Below are 19132 nucleotides of genomic sequence, written 5' to 3' on the forward strand. Positions count from 1 at the left end.
GGTGTATCTATGAATACTTCTGTTCAAAACTATACCTGTATGTTTGCAATAAATACAAGTCAATTTCTACTTCTTCTTTCAGTAGACCTGGTACTCAGTTCTTATTAATCGTCGCTGTGAATATGGCTGTACTTCTAATATTAGATCTTATAGTGCCTTGTATTCATTTTCTTGTTGAAGGTGTCTCAATTTGGGTTCCTTGTCTGAATTTCTTTGGTGATCATGTGCAGTCATGATGCAAGGTGTTAATTTGTGTCTGCTGATTTCATTTATGAGAGTAAAACACCTTTTGAGGATTTACATTATATTGGGCGTACTATGTAGTTGTGTTGGCCGCAAAATTTAGGATTACTTATGTCCCCATAAATAATCTTCATCTTTCTTTTATTACACACAAGGTGTTAGAGCATCCCCACTCGTTGGCGCTCCCCACGCCCAAATCCGGCGAAATTTTCGTCCGGATTGGAGGAAGATTTGGCGTGGGGAGTAGTAGTTTCCCAGCCGCGTGCCCAGGCGAAGTCGACGATGCGAATTTAAAAACGGAAACTTGACAAACTACGGCTAAATTCGGGTGAATATAGACTAAATTTAATGATATTTAGACTAAAACGGGAGGAGTTCATACATAGAGGCCGAATCCGACTATATTTCGAATTCGGCTAGGGGAATGCAAACGCTAATTTTAAAACACGGCGCTCTACATGCCGAAATGGCGGTAGAACACCGTGTAGTCGCCGTCGCCGTCGTCGTCGGAGCCGTCGTCGTTGGCCTTCGGCCGCGCGGCCTGGCTCGCCGCTGCCCCGGCCGGCGTCTCCCCACCCCGGGGATGGCTTGTACCGCCGTCGTCGTCGGAGGACTCGAGGTCGACGACGGGGACAGCGACGCCGGATGGAGGTGTCGCAGACGGCGGTACCGCGCGAAGTCGTCGTTGGCGGTTGGAGTGGCGCGGGCGGCGAGTTGGCGTGCGGCGGCCGGTCCGGCGGCCCGCCGCCGCCGCTCCTCCTCCCGGCGCTCCCGGCCGCGCCCGGCCCGGCCCGGTGCGGCGTCGTCCGCGCGCTTCTCCTCCTCCATGTCGTGCGGCGACTCGGCGATCGCCTCCGCCATCGCGGCGTCCTCCGCGCGCTTCGCCTCCTCCTCGGCGAGCCGGCTTGCGGCGGCGGCCTCTTTCTTCGTCTTCTTCTTCCGGCCGTTCGCGGCGCGGAAGGCTGTTCTCGGATGACGAGGGCGCCGCCGCTGCGCCCTTCGGTCGCCGGCGGAGACGCCGGCTCCTTCTTGACGCGCACCGGCGTCGAAGGCGACGTCGCCTCCTCCCTCTTCACCGGCGCCAAGGATGACCTCGTCGCCGATCCGGAAGACGACGAGCTGGCAACCATGCGCCGTGGCTGCCAGACGTTTCCCCGACGGCGGCTCGCCGATGCCCTCGATGCCGATGGAGGGGGCATCGTGAGCACCGGGAAGTTGCCGCCTCGATGTGCTCGAGGACGGCCTCGAGTGTCCGGCCCGGCGCGCTCCACCACCGTCGGCGGCCCACGGCGTTGTTGCGCGCAGTGGAGGCGGCGGGCCGTCGTAGGCCGCCGCGCTCCCGGCTCCCACCGCCGGAGGAAGTAGGAGTTCCACCGCGTGTAGTTGTCGGGGTGGTGGCGCGGGTCGGCGCGTTCCTCGTCGGTCATCGTCATCCTCGCCTCCTCGATGGCGACGTCGAGGGCATGGCCCCGCGGCGGCGGCGGGATCGGAACGCCGCCGGCACTTAGCCGCCGGCCGCCTCCGGGAGGCCTCGTGTCCGGCGGGCAGGGGTACCCCGCCCGGCGGAGGAGGTGCCCCTCCCACGTGTGCGGCGACCGGCGGGGAAGCCGTTGTTGGCTGCGCCGTCGTCGCCGTAGAACGCCATCTTGGGAGTAGAGGGAGAGTGGAGGGAGAGTGGAGGGAGAGTGGAGCACGGGGTACGCCTCGCGGTGATCGGACCGGCGTATATAGGCGTGGCCGGCGCGGGGATTAAATGCCGCGTGGATTGCGACGCGTCCGCGGCGAGCTGACCGGCGGCAGCCTTTAGTGCGCGCGGAAGACGATGCGTGCGCGGAAGACGACGACATTAACTCGCCGCGTGGCCGGCGAATGCGGCACCGGCGGCAGGCTTTACAGCGCGCGGAAGACGATGCGATGAGGACGACGATCGGCTTCTCTCGCCGACAAGTTGGGGCCACCAGACGCGCGGGAAGTTTCCTCGCCGTTTCGCGCGCTTTCGTTTCGTCCGGAGTCCCCGAGCGCTCGCCGGGGGGCCGGGGATGTCGTGGGATCGCCGGATGGATTTAGGCCCAAATCCGGACGAAAACGAGGAACCGGGGGCGCGACTGGGCCGAATTTCGCCGTCCGGATGGAAAAAACGCTCGCCGGGGGCCTGTTCGGGGGGACGAGTGGAGATGCTCTTATATGTTCTCAATTGTTGCATTAGGTGTTCATTATAGTCCTCTCAGTTTGTTGTGAACTATAGATCTTCAACAAGGGCCTTCCTGTTTTGGTTGCTTCTCCATTTTCAGCTAGTGGTTTGCCCTGTTGGTATGTACTCCATGCGTTAGTTTCATTTCAGTAATAGTTGCTCTTGTTATTTTTCTATATGTTTGGACGCATGTATGGGGAGGGTGGGGTGCGTAACACTGCCAATGCCGGTCCCAAGCCCGGATAAAAGTGGAGGGAGCACAAAGATAGTGGCATTTCATTTTGTTGTGTGGATATGTGTTTTATGAAGTAGCATTTTTTAACAACCAAATTAAATAGCCTTAGCCTTCCTGTAGAACTGAAGAGGAATACTCTTGTTAAGATCTATAGCCTGGAGACTGATTATCCCGAGGTTTAAACCAGTTGCAACTTGACCCTGTCAGATAGCTATTGTAACCTGTTGCCTACCGAGACAGTGGGTTAATGTTCATCGCTCCAATAGACGTTTGGTAAACAGTCTGCAGCAAAGCCAAGACACTGGTGAAAGATGTATTCTATTGAAGTCTGTGATCCTTGATTTTCTTGACTGGACAACGATTTTTTTCAAGAACATGGATGAGACTTGTGTGTTTGGTATATTAAGAAAGAGAAGGTGTTTTGACAAGACCTGAACTTTCAAATCACATGCGATTGAGACCTCTCTCCTCACCACATATAATTCTATCTCCTATAACTTTGGCCGGACAACTTCAGAGTACCATGGCCAAGCCGAGGCTACTTAAAGATGTGAAGCACAAGATAGGAAAGCTGCAGTGGAATGCAAAACCTCTGCGGAATTGTGAAAGCCTTTCATGTACGAGTGTACGACCAACCAACTGGCCACTTGCAGCCAAGGCAAACTAAGGGGAGGATTCCAGATGTACTGTAACGGACCTTGTCAATGAGCTACTCGGTCATGGACGGCACTAGCTCTGAGAACAGACGAGATCTGACTGGGTAACCACAGATGCGGCCAGAAAGGCGCCATCCTGTTAGGGGTTTCTCCGAAGATTTTGAAAGTTGCTCAACTTGGTTCAGCTCAGCTCAACGCGACACAGCACAACGACAGAAACCATCCCTATTGGCGGTTGTAGCGATGCTCCAGCCTCCGAGAACTAGTCAAATTCCTTAGGTTTCTTGGGCCAGTTAAAATGTCCATATTGCTACATCTTTGCCTTTATATAAACCTCATTAGTCCGCTGAACGACACCAACCCGAAAGCTAGCAAAGCAAGATCATCAAGATGGACCTCCGTTCTCTCCTTGTATTGCTCGTCATCTGCTTGGCACTCCATCTCGAGGGGGTGAATGCCCAGTATGGCAGCTCCCCTAGCAACGGCGCGCCGGGGGCGGCTGGAGCAGGGTACTCCTCTCTGTTTGTGGCTGCCGTTCTGCTTGCCCTCACATCACTCGTTTTGAAATGAAGCCGACCTGAGTTGTATTTCACATTTGTACTATCAATGATGTCGAATTGTCGATGTGTGATGTTCTTGAATATACAATGGGGATTGGATTTCTGCGTTTATGTGATGGTGTTGTCCACCGTGAGGGTTGCTCCTAGTCCACTTATTTGTTGCCAAGGGCTTTCGTGCAATCAATTCAGAAGGTCATGGATGATCAATGCTTGTCCCTTGATCGTACGCATTCTCCCTCCAGGTGATGATCTCTCGCCTGACGACGTTGACGCCCATCCCTACAATGGGCTAATCCAATCTGAGCACCCAGTTGACGCTGCCAGGAACGATCCTTCGCCAGAGGATGGAGAAATGGCGGTGATAATGCGGGCTGCAATGTGCGGCCGATGGACCCTGACCACCCCCACGCCTAAGAAACTGCAAACTTCGGTGGGGAATGGTGAATCTTGCTCTCTTCTGGTTCAGCCCGTGCATGTCCCGAACTTTGTTGCAGGCAATGTCTCTGAACCTGAACTGTCTGAAGAATTAATTCGACAGAACTGTCTGAAGAATTCAACAGCGACTCTAAAGATATGTGCCACACCGAGTCTGTTCTTGCTAAAGAAGAGGAACCTGGCGGTGGCTCTCCACTTGATCTTGCTATGACTGCTTAACTTCTCAAGGAGGCTAATTATTATGACGAGGAGATTGTATTCACCATTGACAAGATAAGAAGAGACTAGCAAACCATTTAAGCTCTCCACAGAAGGTGGGTTCCAGCACTAATGCTTAAGCTGGACATTGCCAAAGCATTCGATTCAATAGCTTAGTCCTTTTTGGTGGAAGTTCTGAGGCACAAAGGTTTTGGGCCTCATTGGCTGGCGAGGGTTGCCCTACTAATGTCAATGGCCTCGACAAGGGTTTTGGTAAATGGGCTGGCCGGTGAGCAGTTTTGGCATGGTTGTGGTTTGCATCAGGGCGAACAGAGCTCGCTGCTGTTCTTCATGTTGGTTTTCAATGTTCTGAATGCAGTGTTCAAAGTTGCTGAGGAAGCAAGGGCATTTGCATCGCTAGCTGCACATGGTATAAGATGCCGGGTATCATTCTTCGCTGACGACGTGGTTTTGTTGGTTAGAACGGTAGTGGGAGAAGCTGCCGCAACTGTCGAGCTGCTGCACGTCTTTGGAGAAGCCTCGGGGCTAAGGTGCGCAATCTAGCAAAGAGTTCACTATCACCAATCCGCTGCTCTGGTATTGATCTGCAACCTTTACCGGATGTCTGGATGTGCTTCGTTGCCTAGTAAAGAACTTCCCAATTCAGTACCTGGGATTTCCCCTTTCAGTGGTTAGGCTGTCGAAAGCCGAGTTGCGGCCGTTGGTGGACAGAGTAGTTGGGAATATGCACACTTGGATTGCATCGGTCCCGAAGAAGAGTGGCAGGCTGGTATATCTCAACTCAAAACTGGCGGCGTCCTCAATCTATCATATGCTCTCCTTGGACCTCCCTCCTTGGTTCTTTAGCACGACTAATAAACTCCCTAGAGGATTTTTCTAGTCGGCAACTACTAAGGCTCGGAAAGGACATTGTGTTGTGGCATGGAAAATGGTGTACACCCCAAAGGAGCTGGGCGGTTTAGGTGTCAAGAACTTACAACTGCTCAATCCCGACGCGTGCTGATTTTGTCAAGAAACTACATGAGAAGGCAAAAGAGACTCGACTCGTTTGATGTTTGGTGATGCTGGATTTGGATCATGAAACTGTACCGTTGATGCTAGACTTTGTTCATGAGTATATGAGTTGAACACTTTTTTGGTACGGCGATTTCCCTCGTTTCTCTTCGACTTAGAATTAACTTCGTTTTCAGATGATGTCTTCAAATCTTAGTGGAAAGTCATGGCTAACATGAATCACGAACCAAATCTAAACCGCTTGGAGCATTTTTTAGTAACATCCTCACTTCTAACTGAAAAAAAATCTTTAGTTTTCGAAAATGGGCACTTTATTACTTGTGCAATAGACAAAAAAAAAACTTTAGTTGGAACAATCTAACTTGCAACTTATATCCACGAATCACGATGCAAATCAAATTGTCTAAACCTTGACTAAGCTAAAAACTAGCAAATCCCTTTTTAATATCAACACGGCATTTCAGCAAAAGGTTGATAACCTTGCCCCCCTTATTTTTTGTTGTTGAACTTCATCCGTTCTAAATTATGTAAGATATTTTAGCTATTTCAATGTGGATAACATGTAAACTGAAATAAAAGTTCTCGGGACCGACTATTAAGATCCTCGCGACTATGGCAGGACGGTACGCTTTGCTCTCTCGCGATCTCTACTCTAACCAAAAAACTAAAGACCCTTCCGGAAGATGAAAAAGACGAGGACCAGCCCTTGACGTACGAACAACAAAATAAACTGAAATGAGTGAATAGATTCAGTGAAATGAAGTGTAGATATATACAATTCTGAAAAAGATATAGGATGTACTAATATATATCCTTCTGCTGCCTTTGAGCTTTGAGATAGAAGCGAAACCGACAAGTAAAATATGAGAAAAAAGAGAAGGAAAAGCAAATACGCTGCGTAGAAAGACAAGGTGCGCAGCACTGCAGCGGCCGTTCACGGTTTCGATACTCCTATCCGCAGTTGGACCCACGTCAGCACACGTGTATGGCGTGACTAACGGATAAGAACGCGCTCGTGCCTGAACCGATACGATAGGATAACGAAAGCAGCAACCGCCTCCCACCGGCCACCGCTCTCCTTCCCACGGGCTATTTGATAAAATGCCCCACTTTACTTTGCCATTTGCCCCAAACGTCATGTTTACTTTGACATAGCTCAAATGCCCCGTTTTACTTTAGCCTTTTGCTGAAATGCCCCATTAGACTGATTTAGCGCTAACTCAAATAATCTCCTTCTGATCTAATCTAATCTGTAGCATGTTATTACCCTTTTACCCTTGAGTGGAAATATCTAAGCTCTGCCTGTGCACATCTCGTTCCAGCTTTTTCTCTCCCACGCGAACGAGCCAGGCTCCCAGGCGACGCCGGCGACGACCGGCCGGCCGCGGCGACGAAGGCTCTCTCCGCCGCGCCCTTCCCCGCCCCTCTCCGTCGCGCCCTTCCCCGCCCCTCTCCGCCGCGCCCCTGTCTTCCTCTGTGCCCTCACTCTAGCGGTAGGCAGAAACCCTAGAATCGAGGGATGACTCTGGACTAGGGATTTAGATGGATTCTGGGCGCAGTACTCCGGCTCCTGATGGGTAATTTTCTCCTCTTAATCTTGGTACTATGTATTGTTCATGGTAGAGCTAGAATAACACGATTAGTGGTGGATTTCTAACTTGCATTCTTTCCAAATCGAGTAGGAGCGATGCAGAGGATACTTTTAAAATAACTTTTAGAGTCGCCGAGTTTGTCGCCAAGCCTAGTGATGGTGTTCTCGTCCATTCTCCAAAGCAAGATGTGGTCTTGCAGCAGGTTAACATTAGAGGGATGACATTGGAGAAGCTAAAATCCATAATGAGAGAGTCTATTTCTTATGGTTCATGTCAGGATGTGCATCTTTTCTGCGAAGACAAGACTGTAGGAGGGGTTGATAGTATGATTCAAAATGACAGCGAGTTGCTTGTTGCATTTATGGACAGATGGGAATCAAAACAATTCCTTCTTCTCGCTGAAGTAGTGGACTTAGCTAACATACCATCAAGTGCAGCTAGCCATTGCAGTGACGTGAATGCAAATCATCTACCCATTGTAGACTGGTCCACCATTGAGATTGAAACAGTAGAAGATGGTAACATGGATGCTCCTATATCTCAGGAAAAAATGTGTTTGGCCTTAGGCATTAATGAAAGCTCTATTCTTCATCCTCCTGCGCCAATAGTTGAATCTGTTGTTGATAAGGAGCTGTTAGATGAAGCTGCGATAGCAGTTGATGACAACATGCCAGAAGAGTTAAATATTTCCTATGACATAGACCACCCAACGGTAGAGATTGGGACTATGTTTCCTTCTATGCACGATTGTAGAATGGCAATACGACAATTTGCCATCAATGAGGAATTTGATCTTGGCACTAAAAAGGCTGATCGGACTAGATGGTCTGGCGAATGTTTGGCCGATGGTTGCCCATGGACTATAACAGCTCGTGTAATGGCCGATAAGAAAACAACACGGGTATTGTGACTTGTTGTTTCACTAATATCTATATGTATATATGAAGTTAATAACATAACGATTGAATTGTGACTTGTTGTTTCACTAATATCTATCTTTATGTATGCAGATAACCCAAATAAAGGGGCCCCACAAGTGTTATTCAAGCAGCCAGGTGACATCTTCCATGGCATCTCAAGCATGGGTGAAACAAAGGTCAATCAAGATACTCCGACAAGAGCCAAATATAGGTGCTAAGGCCCTTAGGAAGAAGCTGCAGGAAACTTACAATGTTAAAATGGAGTATCACACTGTATGGAAGGGCAAGGAGAAAGCTTTGGATGAGGTTTTTGGCACTTGGGGTAATAGCTTTCAGTTCTTGTTCAACTTCAAAGCAGAGATGGAAAAGAGAGATCCTGGAAGTGTAGTGGAGGTTGACACAATTGTAGATGATGCAGGTAAAATTTGCTTTCACAGATTCTTTATGGCTCTTAGGCCTTGCATAGATGGATTCATTGCTGGTTGTAGGCCTTATCTTAGCATAGATTCTACTGCTCTTAACGGTAAATGGAATGGACACTTAGCTTCATGTACAGCACTAGATGGGAACAATTGGATGTTCCCTATTGCAATTGGCTTCATAGATGGAGAGACCGAGGATAACTGGACATGGTTTATGGAACAAGTGCGCAAGGCCATTGGTCCACTTCCTCTTCTTGCTGTAAGTACAGATGCGTGCAAAGGTTTAGAAAATGCTGTAAAGAAAGTTTTCCCTCAAGCTGAACAGAGAGAGTGCTTTAGGCATTTAATGCAGAATTTTGTGAAGAAATTCCATGGTGACACTCACAAAAACATGTGGCCAGCCGCTAAAACCTATAGACCTGAACGTTTTGTTTACCACATGCAAAATGTCCTTGCTGCTTGTCCTGATGTTGGTCCATATTTGACTCAATATCATAATTTGTTGTGGATGAGATCTAGCTTCAACACTGAGATCAAATGTGATTACATACATAACAACCTTGCCGAGTCTTTCAATGCTTGGATCAAAGAAATAAAGGATCTCCCTGTTGATGAGCTAGCTGACACATACAGACAATGGGTAATGAGGTTATTTCAGGTTAGGAGAACAATTGGGTCCTTGCTTAATGGCAAAATCCTTCCAGCTGTGATACAACAAATACACAATCAGACAAGAGGTCTTGGTCACTTGAAGGTTGAGAAATCTAGTGCAACAAAAGCTGAGGTTAAAGACATACTACATGACAACATAAGGCATGTGGTAAACATAGATACTCATGAATGCACTTGTCTTAGGTGGCAGCACACCGGAAAACCATGTTGGCATGCTCTTGTCTTCTTGATAGGAAAGAGGAATGTCCCACTTGAAAACTATGTTCATGAGTATTTCTCATTGGAGAAGTTTAGGGCTGCCTACCAAGGAGAGGTTGAGCCATTGACAGATAAGTCACAATGGCCTAAGGTGGACCTTGGCTTTGTAATGTATCCACCACGTCCGAAGGTGTCTGCAGGAAGGCGCAGGAAGAACAGGATTAAGAGCTTCTTGGAAGGTGGTGGTAGCAAAAGCAAGGCAAAAGGGAATGAAAAGGAAAAGAAAAGACTGGGAAGCCAAAATAGATGCAAAAAATGTGGTGTGTTGGGCCATAGGCAGAATACTTGCCCAACAAATGGCACTAGGAAAAGGTACTCAAATGTGTTTTGTCACTTTCCATAACAAAATTTCTTCACAAATTTACTAATGTTTTGTTCACAGAAAAAGAAAGAGTAAAAAGAGCTCAGCTGGAGGTGCATTGACAATAGATGAGGCGGCTGCTAGAGCAGCATGTGTGGATCTACCGATTTCTGAAAGTCAGTGCACACCTATAAAGAACTCAATGGTAGCTACGCTCCAAGCTAGCCCTGGACCGGTCACTAGAAGGTGCACAACTTGACTCTACTCTTCCAATCAAACCGCTGATTTTGTAACTGATTCTAACCATTGCAAACTTCCTTTTTGTAGGCAACTATCTTTGGCTATGGCTGAGGATGCAGCACTAGAGCATATGGTGTCGCCACCACGAGATGTCGAGAAGATCGCTCCGAAGAAGATAACACCAAGGAAGAAGAAAAGAAACTAGCTTTGACAAGTTCTGGGTGTTGCTGTTGGTTATTTGTGAGATGTGGACTCACTAAAATACGTATGCTATGAATGTTGGTCCTTTTGTGATGCAACCAAAAACATCAGATTTGTACTCCTTTTGTGATGCAACTAAAAACATCAATTTCTGCTCCTTTGGCTATGGTTGAGTGTTCACGTGAACTGTATTTGCATCTATTTCATATTTGTAATGTGTGTCATTGATTAATTTAGTTTGTAGAGAGATGCTGTTAAAATTGCTAAAATAACTGTCAGATTTAAAGTAGGTTGGGAGAGGCATGAGAGATGAGAGGCAGGGGCAAATCAGTCATAGCAGGTCTAATATTAGAGTGAGAAACCTGTTAAATCCAAAGCAGGGCATTTCAGCAAAAGGCTAAAGTAAAACGGGGCATTTGAGCTATGCCAAAGTAAACATGACGTTTGGGGCAAATGGCAAAGTAAAGTGGGGCATTTTATCAAATAGCCCCCTTCCCACCACCAAAAGGCAAAAGCGCGTGCCTCCTCCGCCGTGGGTTCGTCTCCGTCTCCGACCACGACTTTGAAAAGGTCCAACGCCACCGCCGCACCGACACCGACTCCTTCCCGGAAACCCATCGCTTGCACCGACCTAGGAGGCTCCGCGGCCTCTATAAATACCGCCCGATCCCCCCATGGGTTTCCCTGTACCGGAGGATCTGACGATTTCTCCTCTCTTCTAGTCTTCTTCTTTCGTGCCTCTGTTCCGGTAAGCCGCAGGTATGGTCTGTCGGTTCCTCTCTTCTCCCTCCCGTCTGGTAAGCCGCAGGTATGGGCTGTCGGTTCCGATCTCCCGTTCGTGATAATTAGGTTGATTGAGAGATCTACTAGATCTGGTGATTTCTTCCCTGTTACGTCGGTTGGTATTGTATCCTGAACTATGCTGCTTCGATTTAGGGTCGCGGCTAACCTGTTTTGTTTCGACTTCTGATTTCATTTAGGGTCGTGGTCGTGGCTAATCTATTATTATGCGCTGATTACTGGGTCGTGGCTTATTTATTGTATATCCTAATTGCTCGCTTTTTTTTAAAACATTTGGCCAGAGTAATGATTCGTATAGATGTGATCAGTCTGTTTGCTTTCGTTCCTGTTCGGTATGCTGGATTGGCCAGGTCGGTTTAGTTGATTCCGTGGAGGTATTTGACATGATCGGGATGAGTAATTGAAGGTTGAGGTTTGAATTGGTCTGTTACTTTCAAGGTTGATTCAGTAGTGTTCTGCTTACAAATGCTAGTCAGTTCGGATAGTGGAAACTCTGCATATTTTGCTCTTGATCCTGTTCCTTCATGACTCGGGTCTGCCTTGAATTATTAGACATAGTTGGAAAAGCTTTGCTAGATCTGCCTGGAATTATGCTCTCTGAGCTATTTATTTGAGATTATCTGATGGAGGCTGTGCTATATTATGGGCCATGTTATAAAGGTAGAGGCAAGGATGCTCTAGTTGGGAAATGTTTTTGTGCAACTGTGTGGACATGCTCATGACGAGGTTATTCCTCACTGGCGATATTTGGTTCTGTTTGGTCAGTTCAATTTCTAGGAGGATTAGTTAATTTGGTTTGGAAAGTACCTTATGGCAGTAGAGGCGTGTCTTTGAAGTTGTCTGTTTGAAGGTTCTTTCAAGTTCAGCAAGCTGTGAAGTATTCTTTGAGTTGTGTCTGCTGGACTAAGTTTACTGCTGCTGTTTTTGACTTGGGTGTTACATCAAGGTTTATTAAGATACATTGCAAAAAAGGTCCTACTTCAGATGTTGCTACTGCCTTTTGGAAACTTCTGATCTTTTATGATGACAATGGACTTTACTAGCATGGGTTGGATTTCAGCTTGATGGATAATTGTTAGTTTGGCTTCTTCTGCTGTTTTGCGAGCTCAATGCAGTGTCGGATTAGCTAATTAGTTAACTTGTTAATTTGTATCTGTCATCGTAATTTATGTTGTACATAACTGTTGACCACACATGTTGTCTGATGTTGGGAATTGTAACTGTTCAATGATATATGGATGACCTGATTTAGTTTCAATTGTAAGAGTTGTTACCATGGATGGCTTGTTTTTTTTCTTGGGTGCATTGGAGTTGTAATAAAATGTAGTTTGATCTTTTTTTGGCTTGCATGGATTAAACCTAATTTTGTTTCCAAATCAATACTGGGCAATTTTTTGCAGGTTCAGCTAGTAGATTGTTGGGAGCGATGTTTATGAATTGCTAATGTCACGTTAATAATGAGCACATTCGACCTAAGTTTTATGAATCTGTGTGTGGAGTACTTCAGTCAGATTCAATTATCATATATATATTTTTGTCTTAGTCATGAACGGTACCTTCTAACTTCCATTTTAGGATTCGTGTAGTGATCCAACATTTGAATTGCTATAACAAGTTCTTTCGGCTAGGCATATATTCTTGGCTCTCTATCGTGTTGTTTATGTCTTACCCTAACACCATTTAGTCACATAGTTCAGTATGAAGATAAGATTTATGTGAGATATGTAGGTGCTGGTTTTTCTAGTCTAGTTTCTGAACCTGATTAAAGTTGTTAATGTGCTTAGGCACTTAACATTATTTTGCAACTTATTTTTGGAACTTCATGTTGTCCTTGTACTGTGAAGAAGAGTTCAATATCTTGATTGGGGTAGATATCTTAAGTCTTAACGTGTGATTTGGATCTAATGTTGTACAGTTTTTTTTTATTACATAGCCTGTCTGATGCTGCAAATTATCCTGTCTGATGTTGCAAATTGTAAATGTTAAATCATATATGGATACCCTTATTTAGTCCTGAAAGAGCTGTTACCATTGATGTGTAAGAGTACTTCCTTATTTTATCTTGTCCTCTTCTGTTATTGAAGAAATTAATTGATAAATAAGTTGTCATGCTCTATCTATTTTGCTTTGTTCTTAAATCTTGAAGTCATAGACATGTTACCTTCTAACTATCATTGCCATATAGGGGTTCATTGTATATTCATTTGGTGTTCTGATTACTCTAAACATGCTTCTTGGCGGCCTTCATGGTTCTGTATTGTTCATGTGTTCGCCTTAATCTATCACCATTTTCAGTATTAAGCTTAAGTTTATGTGAAGGTAATAGTATAAAGTAGGTATTGGTTTATTTAGAATTTTTTCCTTTTGTTGTATGGTCTGCTGAGTTCCCCTTATGGTTTCCCAACTTGAGCATTGAGTTAAGTTTATGTGCTTAGGTACCTGTGTTTATTTGGTATCTTGATCATTTTATTCAATCACCATTGTTACATGAATCTTCTAGATAATGTTACCATGCTAAAATAGAAGTTAGTAGCTGATGATCTTATTCAACGATTCACTTAATCTATTAGGTAATTATGTAATGTTACGAGCTACGAAGGTTAGTACGTTCTGTTCTTGTATTTACTGTTAGTGTTGTTTTAGGAAATTTGTTAGATTTCACTTGATTAATAAGTAATAAATATTAAGGATGTTACAACTTCACTTGTGTTTTCATGCTTACCTTTAGGTTCTGTTAGGTACCTTTTTTAATTAAAAAAACCAAAGTATTCCAATGCCTCAAGAAATACTGCAGCCTTTTCCTTTCTCAGTTTTAGAAAAAAAGAAGGCCAGACCTATTTCTCAAATATTCCAAAAAATCTCAGTTTTAGAGATGCTTTGCTTTTCAAAACTGCAATATTTGTTAGAGCCAAACACCTCAAAAGAAATTTGAACTTACATATATTTTTACAAACCACGGTATTATGAGAAAACTAACAATATTTGGCTGCCAAAGGCACCCTTAATTTCTGAATATACCTGAACTGTTTCTCATATAGTTAATGATAGAACCGGACTACTTCAGATGGTATGCCCAGAATTTTCTTTCTGATCTTGCTTGCCTTCTTGCGTGAAATCTTGTTGGCATGATATTTTTCAGCTTGTTGTGCATTCTTGCTTTTTCTGCAACCATCCATTTTCTTGTTTTCTTCTGATGTTTGTTTAGCGTTATTTCAATATCTATGTTGCACTCTCTTTTGATTTTCTCATGTGAATCTACAACTAATTAACCTGCATCACGAATTCATATAACTTTGTCCATAGTCCACGTCATTTGAGTAAATTTTTATGGAGATCTAGATGGGCGGGCCTTTGTACTTCTCTTTGCTTGATATTGTACAATCTATTTATTGAATGTTTCATTGACCATGCAAAGTTGATTTGGTGATATTTTCTGTGACTTGGATGTACAGGTATGTTTTGTTTCCTTCGATTTGTAGTTCTGTGCATTTCCATGACTATTCTCAGTTGTTGTGAATTCGTAGTGTCAGAGATATTCAACAATGAACTCCTTCACATGTTCTTTTTTTCTTGTTCTACTAGTGATCTGCAGCTCCTTGTTTGCATAAAAGCATATAACATTTATTACCGGGTTAACTCGTATCAAGATTCTTCTTGAATAATATATTCTTTGTCCCTTGTTTGTAATAACTGCAACATTAGTGGTTCGTTGTATGTCCATCCAGTGGTTTAATTACCATAGACGTATTTTTTTTTGGCTAGGCACGTAATCTTAACTCTGTACTTCTCATCAGTCCATGCCTTACTCTCATCATTGTAGTTACATAGTGCAGTATTAAGCTTTAGTGTATGTGAAGGTAATATTATGAGATAAGTAGGTGTGGCCTTTTCCGTAATTTAATCCTTTTGTTTGGCAGAGTGAAATCAACTAAGCAATAAAAAATATATGTATGTCAGTTTGTAGTTTCAGTTCCTACAATAATGTTTTCTTGGCTTGTTCTGTGTGTTGAAATCATTTATTATATAACAATTTGGTATTTTGATCATGTTACATGCTAAGTAGAAGTTGATGTCTGATGATTGTATCCAATGACTTCTGTTGTTCATTTGAACCTTGTAGGTAATGTTACGAGCTTAGCTGAGTACCAAGTTAGTATGTTCTATACTCGCATTGTTTAAGACAATTTGTTAGGTGTTGCCTGGATAATAAATAATTGGATGTGGCAACTTCAACTCATGTTTGTTTTTAATTTCTTAATATTTCTTGGTTGTTAATAGGGATGTGACAACTTCCACTCATGCTTATTTTAATTCCTGAATAGTTGTTGGTTGTTATTTAGATAATTTTAGATAGAACTGGACAGCTTCAGATAATGATATTTACATCTAACTTGTCTACATATTTACTTCCCTTTTTTCCCATTGCTGCTTGAAATTTGCATCCCAAGCTTGTTGCACACTATTATGGGTATTTATTGCTGGTACAGTTTTTTTCAGCCTTTTGTGCTACTATGCTCTTCTAGTCGTGGTTAGTTATCTTGTTAAATTTGTATGTTAGTATTAGAATCAAGGTGATTAAGTACTTCGCTCTTCTAGGTTGGACTTCTTGTGTTGTGTTCCACTATCTTGTTTAAAATATAATATGTAGATTTTCCTGTAAATGTTCTCCTTCTTTGTACTACCATCTAAATATTGTATCAAAGCTTTTACTGCACAGTGTATCAAACTTACTGTTACTGCCAAGTTTCCACCTAATAATATGTCAGTCTTGACGTTTAAGTTCATAATGTATCAAACTGTTTGTGGTTCCAAATCTGTTACCTCATAATAATGTATCAAACTTCTGTTACTGCCAGAGGTCTACTCAAGTTTCCACATCATAATGTGTCATTCTTGACGACTTGACGTATGACTTCCTGTTTTCTATATACATCTAGCTTACACATTTGTATGAATTTTGACATGTTTGCTTTTCCTGTTTCTTCTATAACACTGCCCTAGAGAGTTACTAAGACCAATTAAGTCACTGTGTTCATGTCCTCTGATCAGAGCCCACTGTTAATTGTGTTGTTGTGTCGCCACTTCCTATCTTTCCTATAGGTTGTTGCAATGATCTTAGTTCATAGTCACCTTAGTCTATTCGGTTGAAACTTTGATGTACAATTATTCTTAACTTGGCACGCTAGCTTTATTAATGTTTTCTGCCTGTGTCAACTGTTTTGTGCATCATTGTCGATGTCTTATGTCTGCTTTTCCAGTTTCTTCAAACACTGTGCCCTAAAGAGTTATTAAGACCAATTGAGTCATCACTGTGTTCATGTCCTCTGATCAGATTGTATTGTTAATTGTGTTGTTGTGTACCCACTTCCTAACTTTTCTCTAAGTTGTAATGATCATAGTTCATAGTCACCTTACTCTATTTGATTGAAAGTTAATCTACAGTTATGCTTATCTTGGTGTGGTAGCTTTATTAATGTTATTTGCCTGGATCAACTGTTTTGTGCTTCATTGTGAATGTCTTGTGACTAAATAGAGGTAACTTGGTGATAAGGTGAATCCATTTTTTCTTGTATTATTGTCATACACGTCAATTTATTTCTATTAATTTTGCTCGTTTGTAACGCAGCTTGTTCTACTATTTAGTGGAAGTGTGCATGTAGAGCCGTATTGTTCATTCAGAAGTCTAGTTATATAGTTAGGCATGCGTTAGGATTTCGAGCAACATAGTTGGGGCTACATTTGATCTTGGTCCACGTAGTTTGCGACTATAGAACTTCAATTTTCCTTTTTTTCCTATTTCATTGCTTGTGGGAAGTTCTCAGTCATATATTGAGGTATAATTTTCTTGCAATGTTCTTTGATCTAAGCTTAAAATGATTTTTGAGTTTTTTTGTTCTTCCAAATCATGCTACTGTATATTGACTGTTTGTTGATTCCTCATAGCTGAGTGTTATTTTTTATGTTTGTGGTATATTTATGGTTTATTAGTACAGCTGCTCAAAACTATATCTCTATGTTCGCAATAAACTGAGTTTGTGGTATATTTATGGTTTATTAGTACATGCTACTGTATATTGACTGTTTGTTGATTCCTCATAGCTGAGTGTTATTTTTTATGTTTGTGGTATATTTATGGTTTATTAGTACAGCTGCTCAAAACTATATCTCTATGTTCGCAATAAATACAATTTTATTTTTACTTCCTCTTCCATTAGGCTGGTAGTCATCAGTAACATCTCAAATGTGCAGTTTTTATATATAGCATTTTTATAGTCAATTTGTACCATGCTATACATCTAAATGAGAATTTCTTACATCTAGCTCTTTCCCAGATTTCCTGTGTCTGACTGCTTGTATGACTTGGGTTAATACTTTGGCAGCATGATATAATTCTTCATGTTAATATCGTTCAAGAATATGGCTGTACTTTGAATATTAGATCTTATACTGTGGCTTGTATATTTTTCTTTTGACCTGGTGTCTCAATTAGGGGTTTAAGGGTCTATATTTCTTTTGTGATTGTGTGCATAGTCATGATGCAAGGTGTTAGTCTGTGTCCGCTGACTTCATTTGCGAGATGTATTAGAGTAAAACACCTTTTGAGGATTTACAGGTTTGTTGAGGACATTATATTGGGGGTAGTGGATGTCATTTAACTACGTGTGAGTGCTTATGTGCGTACAAAAGGATCTGTGGGCTGTTTCTTGTTGGCGTTGATTTATGTTTTCATCTGCTACATATTTTCCTAATGGGTTCTATGTTTTGTATGATGGTAAATTCTTGTTCTACTTCTATGACTGACCTGAATTGAAGATAGCTCTATTAACAGTAAGGGAAATTTAGGATTGCTTATGTCGATCTTGATTTCCTGAATGAGTTAGTTCTGTGCAAAATTTCTCCTGTGCTTTATTTGTGTGCCAAATGGTTCTTTAAACTAATCGGTTCTCTTCCTTTTGTTATTGGTATTACTTTGATCATCTGTATACTTCCAGTGATCTCTTTTCCTGCCAAATTTCTCCTGTGCTTTATTTGTGTGCCAAATGGTTCTTTAAACTAATCGGTTCTCTTCCTTTTGTTATTGGTATTACTTTGATCATCGGTATACTTCCAGTGATCTCTTTTCCTTCATGTACAAGATGGTTATTTTTTTCAACATGGTTATAATATGTTCTCAGTTGTTGCATTAGCTGTTTATTCTAGTCCTCTAATTTCGTTGTGAGCTGTGTTGTCTTCTTGTTATGGTTGCTTCTCCATTTTCAGCTAGTGGTTTTGCCCTGTTGATATGTAGTCATTTTCCTTCTGGTGACATTTTGGACTTATTTAGGATTGCTTATGTATCTTGAGTTCCTGAATGAATGAATTAGTTATCTTTCTTGGCTAATGACTTAACATTTTGTGAGCTGTGTTCACGTCTGTATTGGTTGCTTCTCCAATTTCAGCATGTAGATGTATGCCAGTTCCAGATGGTGCATTTAGGAGTACTTATGTTCCCATAAATAATCTTTACCTTTCTTTTCTGTTACATACAAGGTGGTTACAATGTTCCTAGTTCTTCCTGTTTTGGTTGCTTCTATATTTTCAGCTAGTGGTTTGCCCTGTTGATATGTACTCAGTTTCATTTCGGTAATAGTTGCTCTTGTTACTTTTTTATGTTTGAACGTATGTATGGGGAGGGTGGGGTGCGTAACACTGCCAATGCCGGTCCCAAGCCCGGATAAAAGTGGAGGGAGCACAAAGTTAGTGACAGATAAATATCTCATTAATTTTCTTTTGTGTAATGTGGATATGTATTTTGTGATGTGCAGTGCAGTTGTGCATTTTTTGCTACCGAAATAAATAGCCTTGCAGAACCTTAAGGACGGGACTGAGTTGAAGAGATCGATTTTCCTGAGGTATATACCTTTCGATGAAAGCAAGAAAACCCCAGTGGGATCCAATTCACCCCTTCAGAAAGTAGCAAATTTTTCCACTCCCCGTCAATGAGCTACGTTGCCTTGTATATTTGTATATGAGACAGCACTGCTCCAATATAGATAAAACATTGTCTTGCTGTTGCCTATTTAGACTAGGTTGATGTTCATCCTCATCGATGTTTGGCGCAATGAAGGCGAGACACTGGCCAAAGTTGTATTTTACTGATGTCTCTGATCCTTGATTTTGTTGATTGGACAA

The 19132-nt window shown here is 42.9% G+C and overlaps 1 protein-coding gene across 3 annotated transcripts; it reads left to right on the forward strand.

The window, feature by feature from the left end:
• Positions 1-7005: 7005 nt before the first annotated feature.
• Positions 7006-10332, forward strand: LOC124654062. 3 transcript variants are annotated; one of them, XM_047193099.1, is made up of 6 exons: positions 7006-7130; positions 7236-8046; positions 8156-8483; positions 9558-9729; positions 9800-9964; positions 10046-10332. In XM_047193099.1, exons 1-6 carry the CDS (start codon positions 7096-7098, stop codon positions 10161-10163), a joined length of 1629 nt encoding a protein of 542 aa, XP_047049055.1. In that variant the 5' UTR covers positions 7006-7095; the 3' UTR covers positions 10164-10332. The 3 variants fall into 3 exon arrangements, 2 of the variants coding, with proteins under 2 accessions (XP_047049055.1, XP_047049056.1); XR_006988184.1 differs by lacking the exons at positions 9800-9964; positions 10046-10332 and adding an exon at positions 8827-9145 and having other exon boundaries at positions 8156-8653; XM_047193100.1 differs by lacking the exons at positions 9558-9729; positions 9800-9964; positions 10046-10332 and adding an exon at positions 8827-9182 and having other exon boundaries at positions 8156-8653.
• Positions 10333-19132: the final 8800 nt, after the last annotated feature.

This window comes from Lolium rigidum, chromosome 5 (genome assembly GCF_022539505.1).
Source record: "Lolium rigidum isolate FL_2022 chromosome 5, APGP_CSIRO_Lrig_0.1, whole genome shotgun sequence".
NCBI classification, from domain to species: Eukaryota; Viridiplantae; Streptophyta; class Magnoliopsida; order Poales; family Poaceae; genus Lolium; species Lolium rigidum.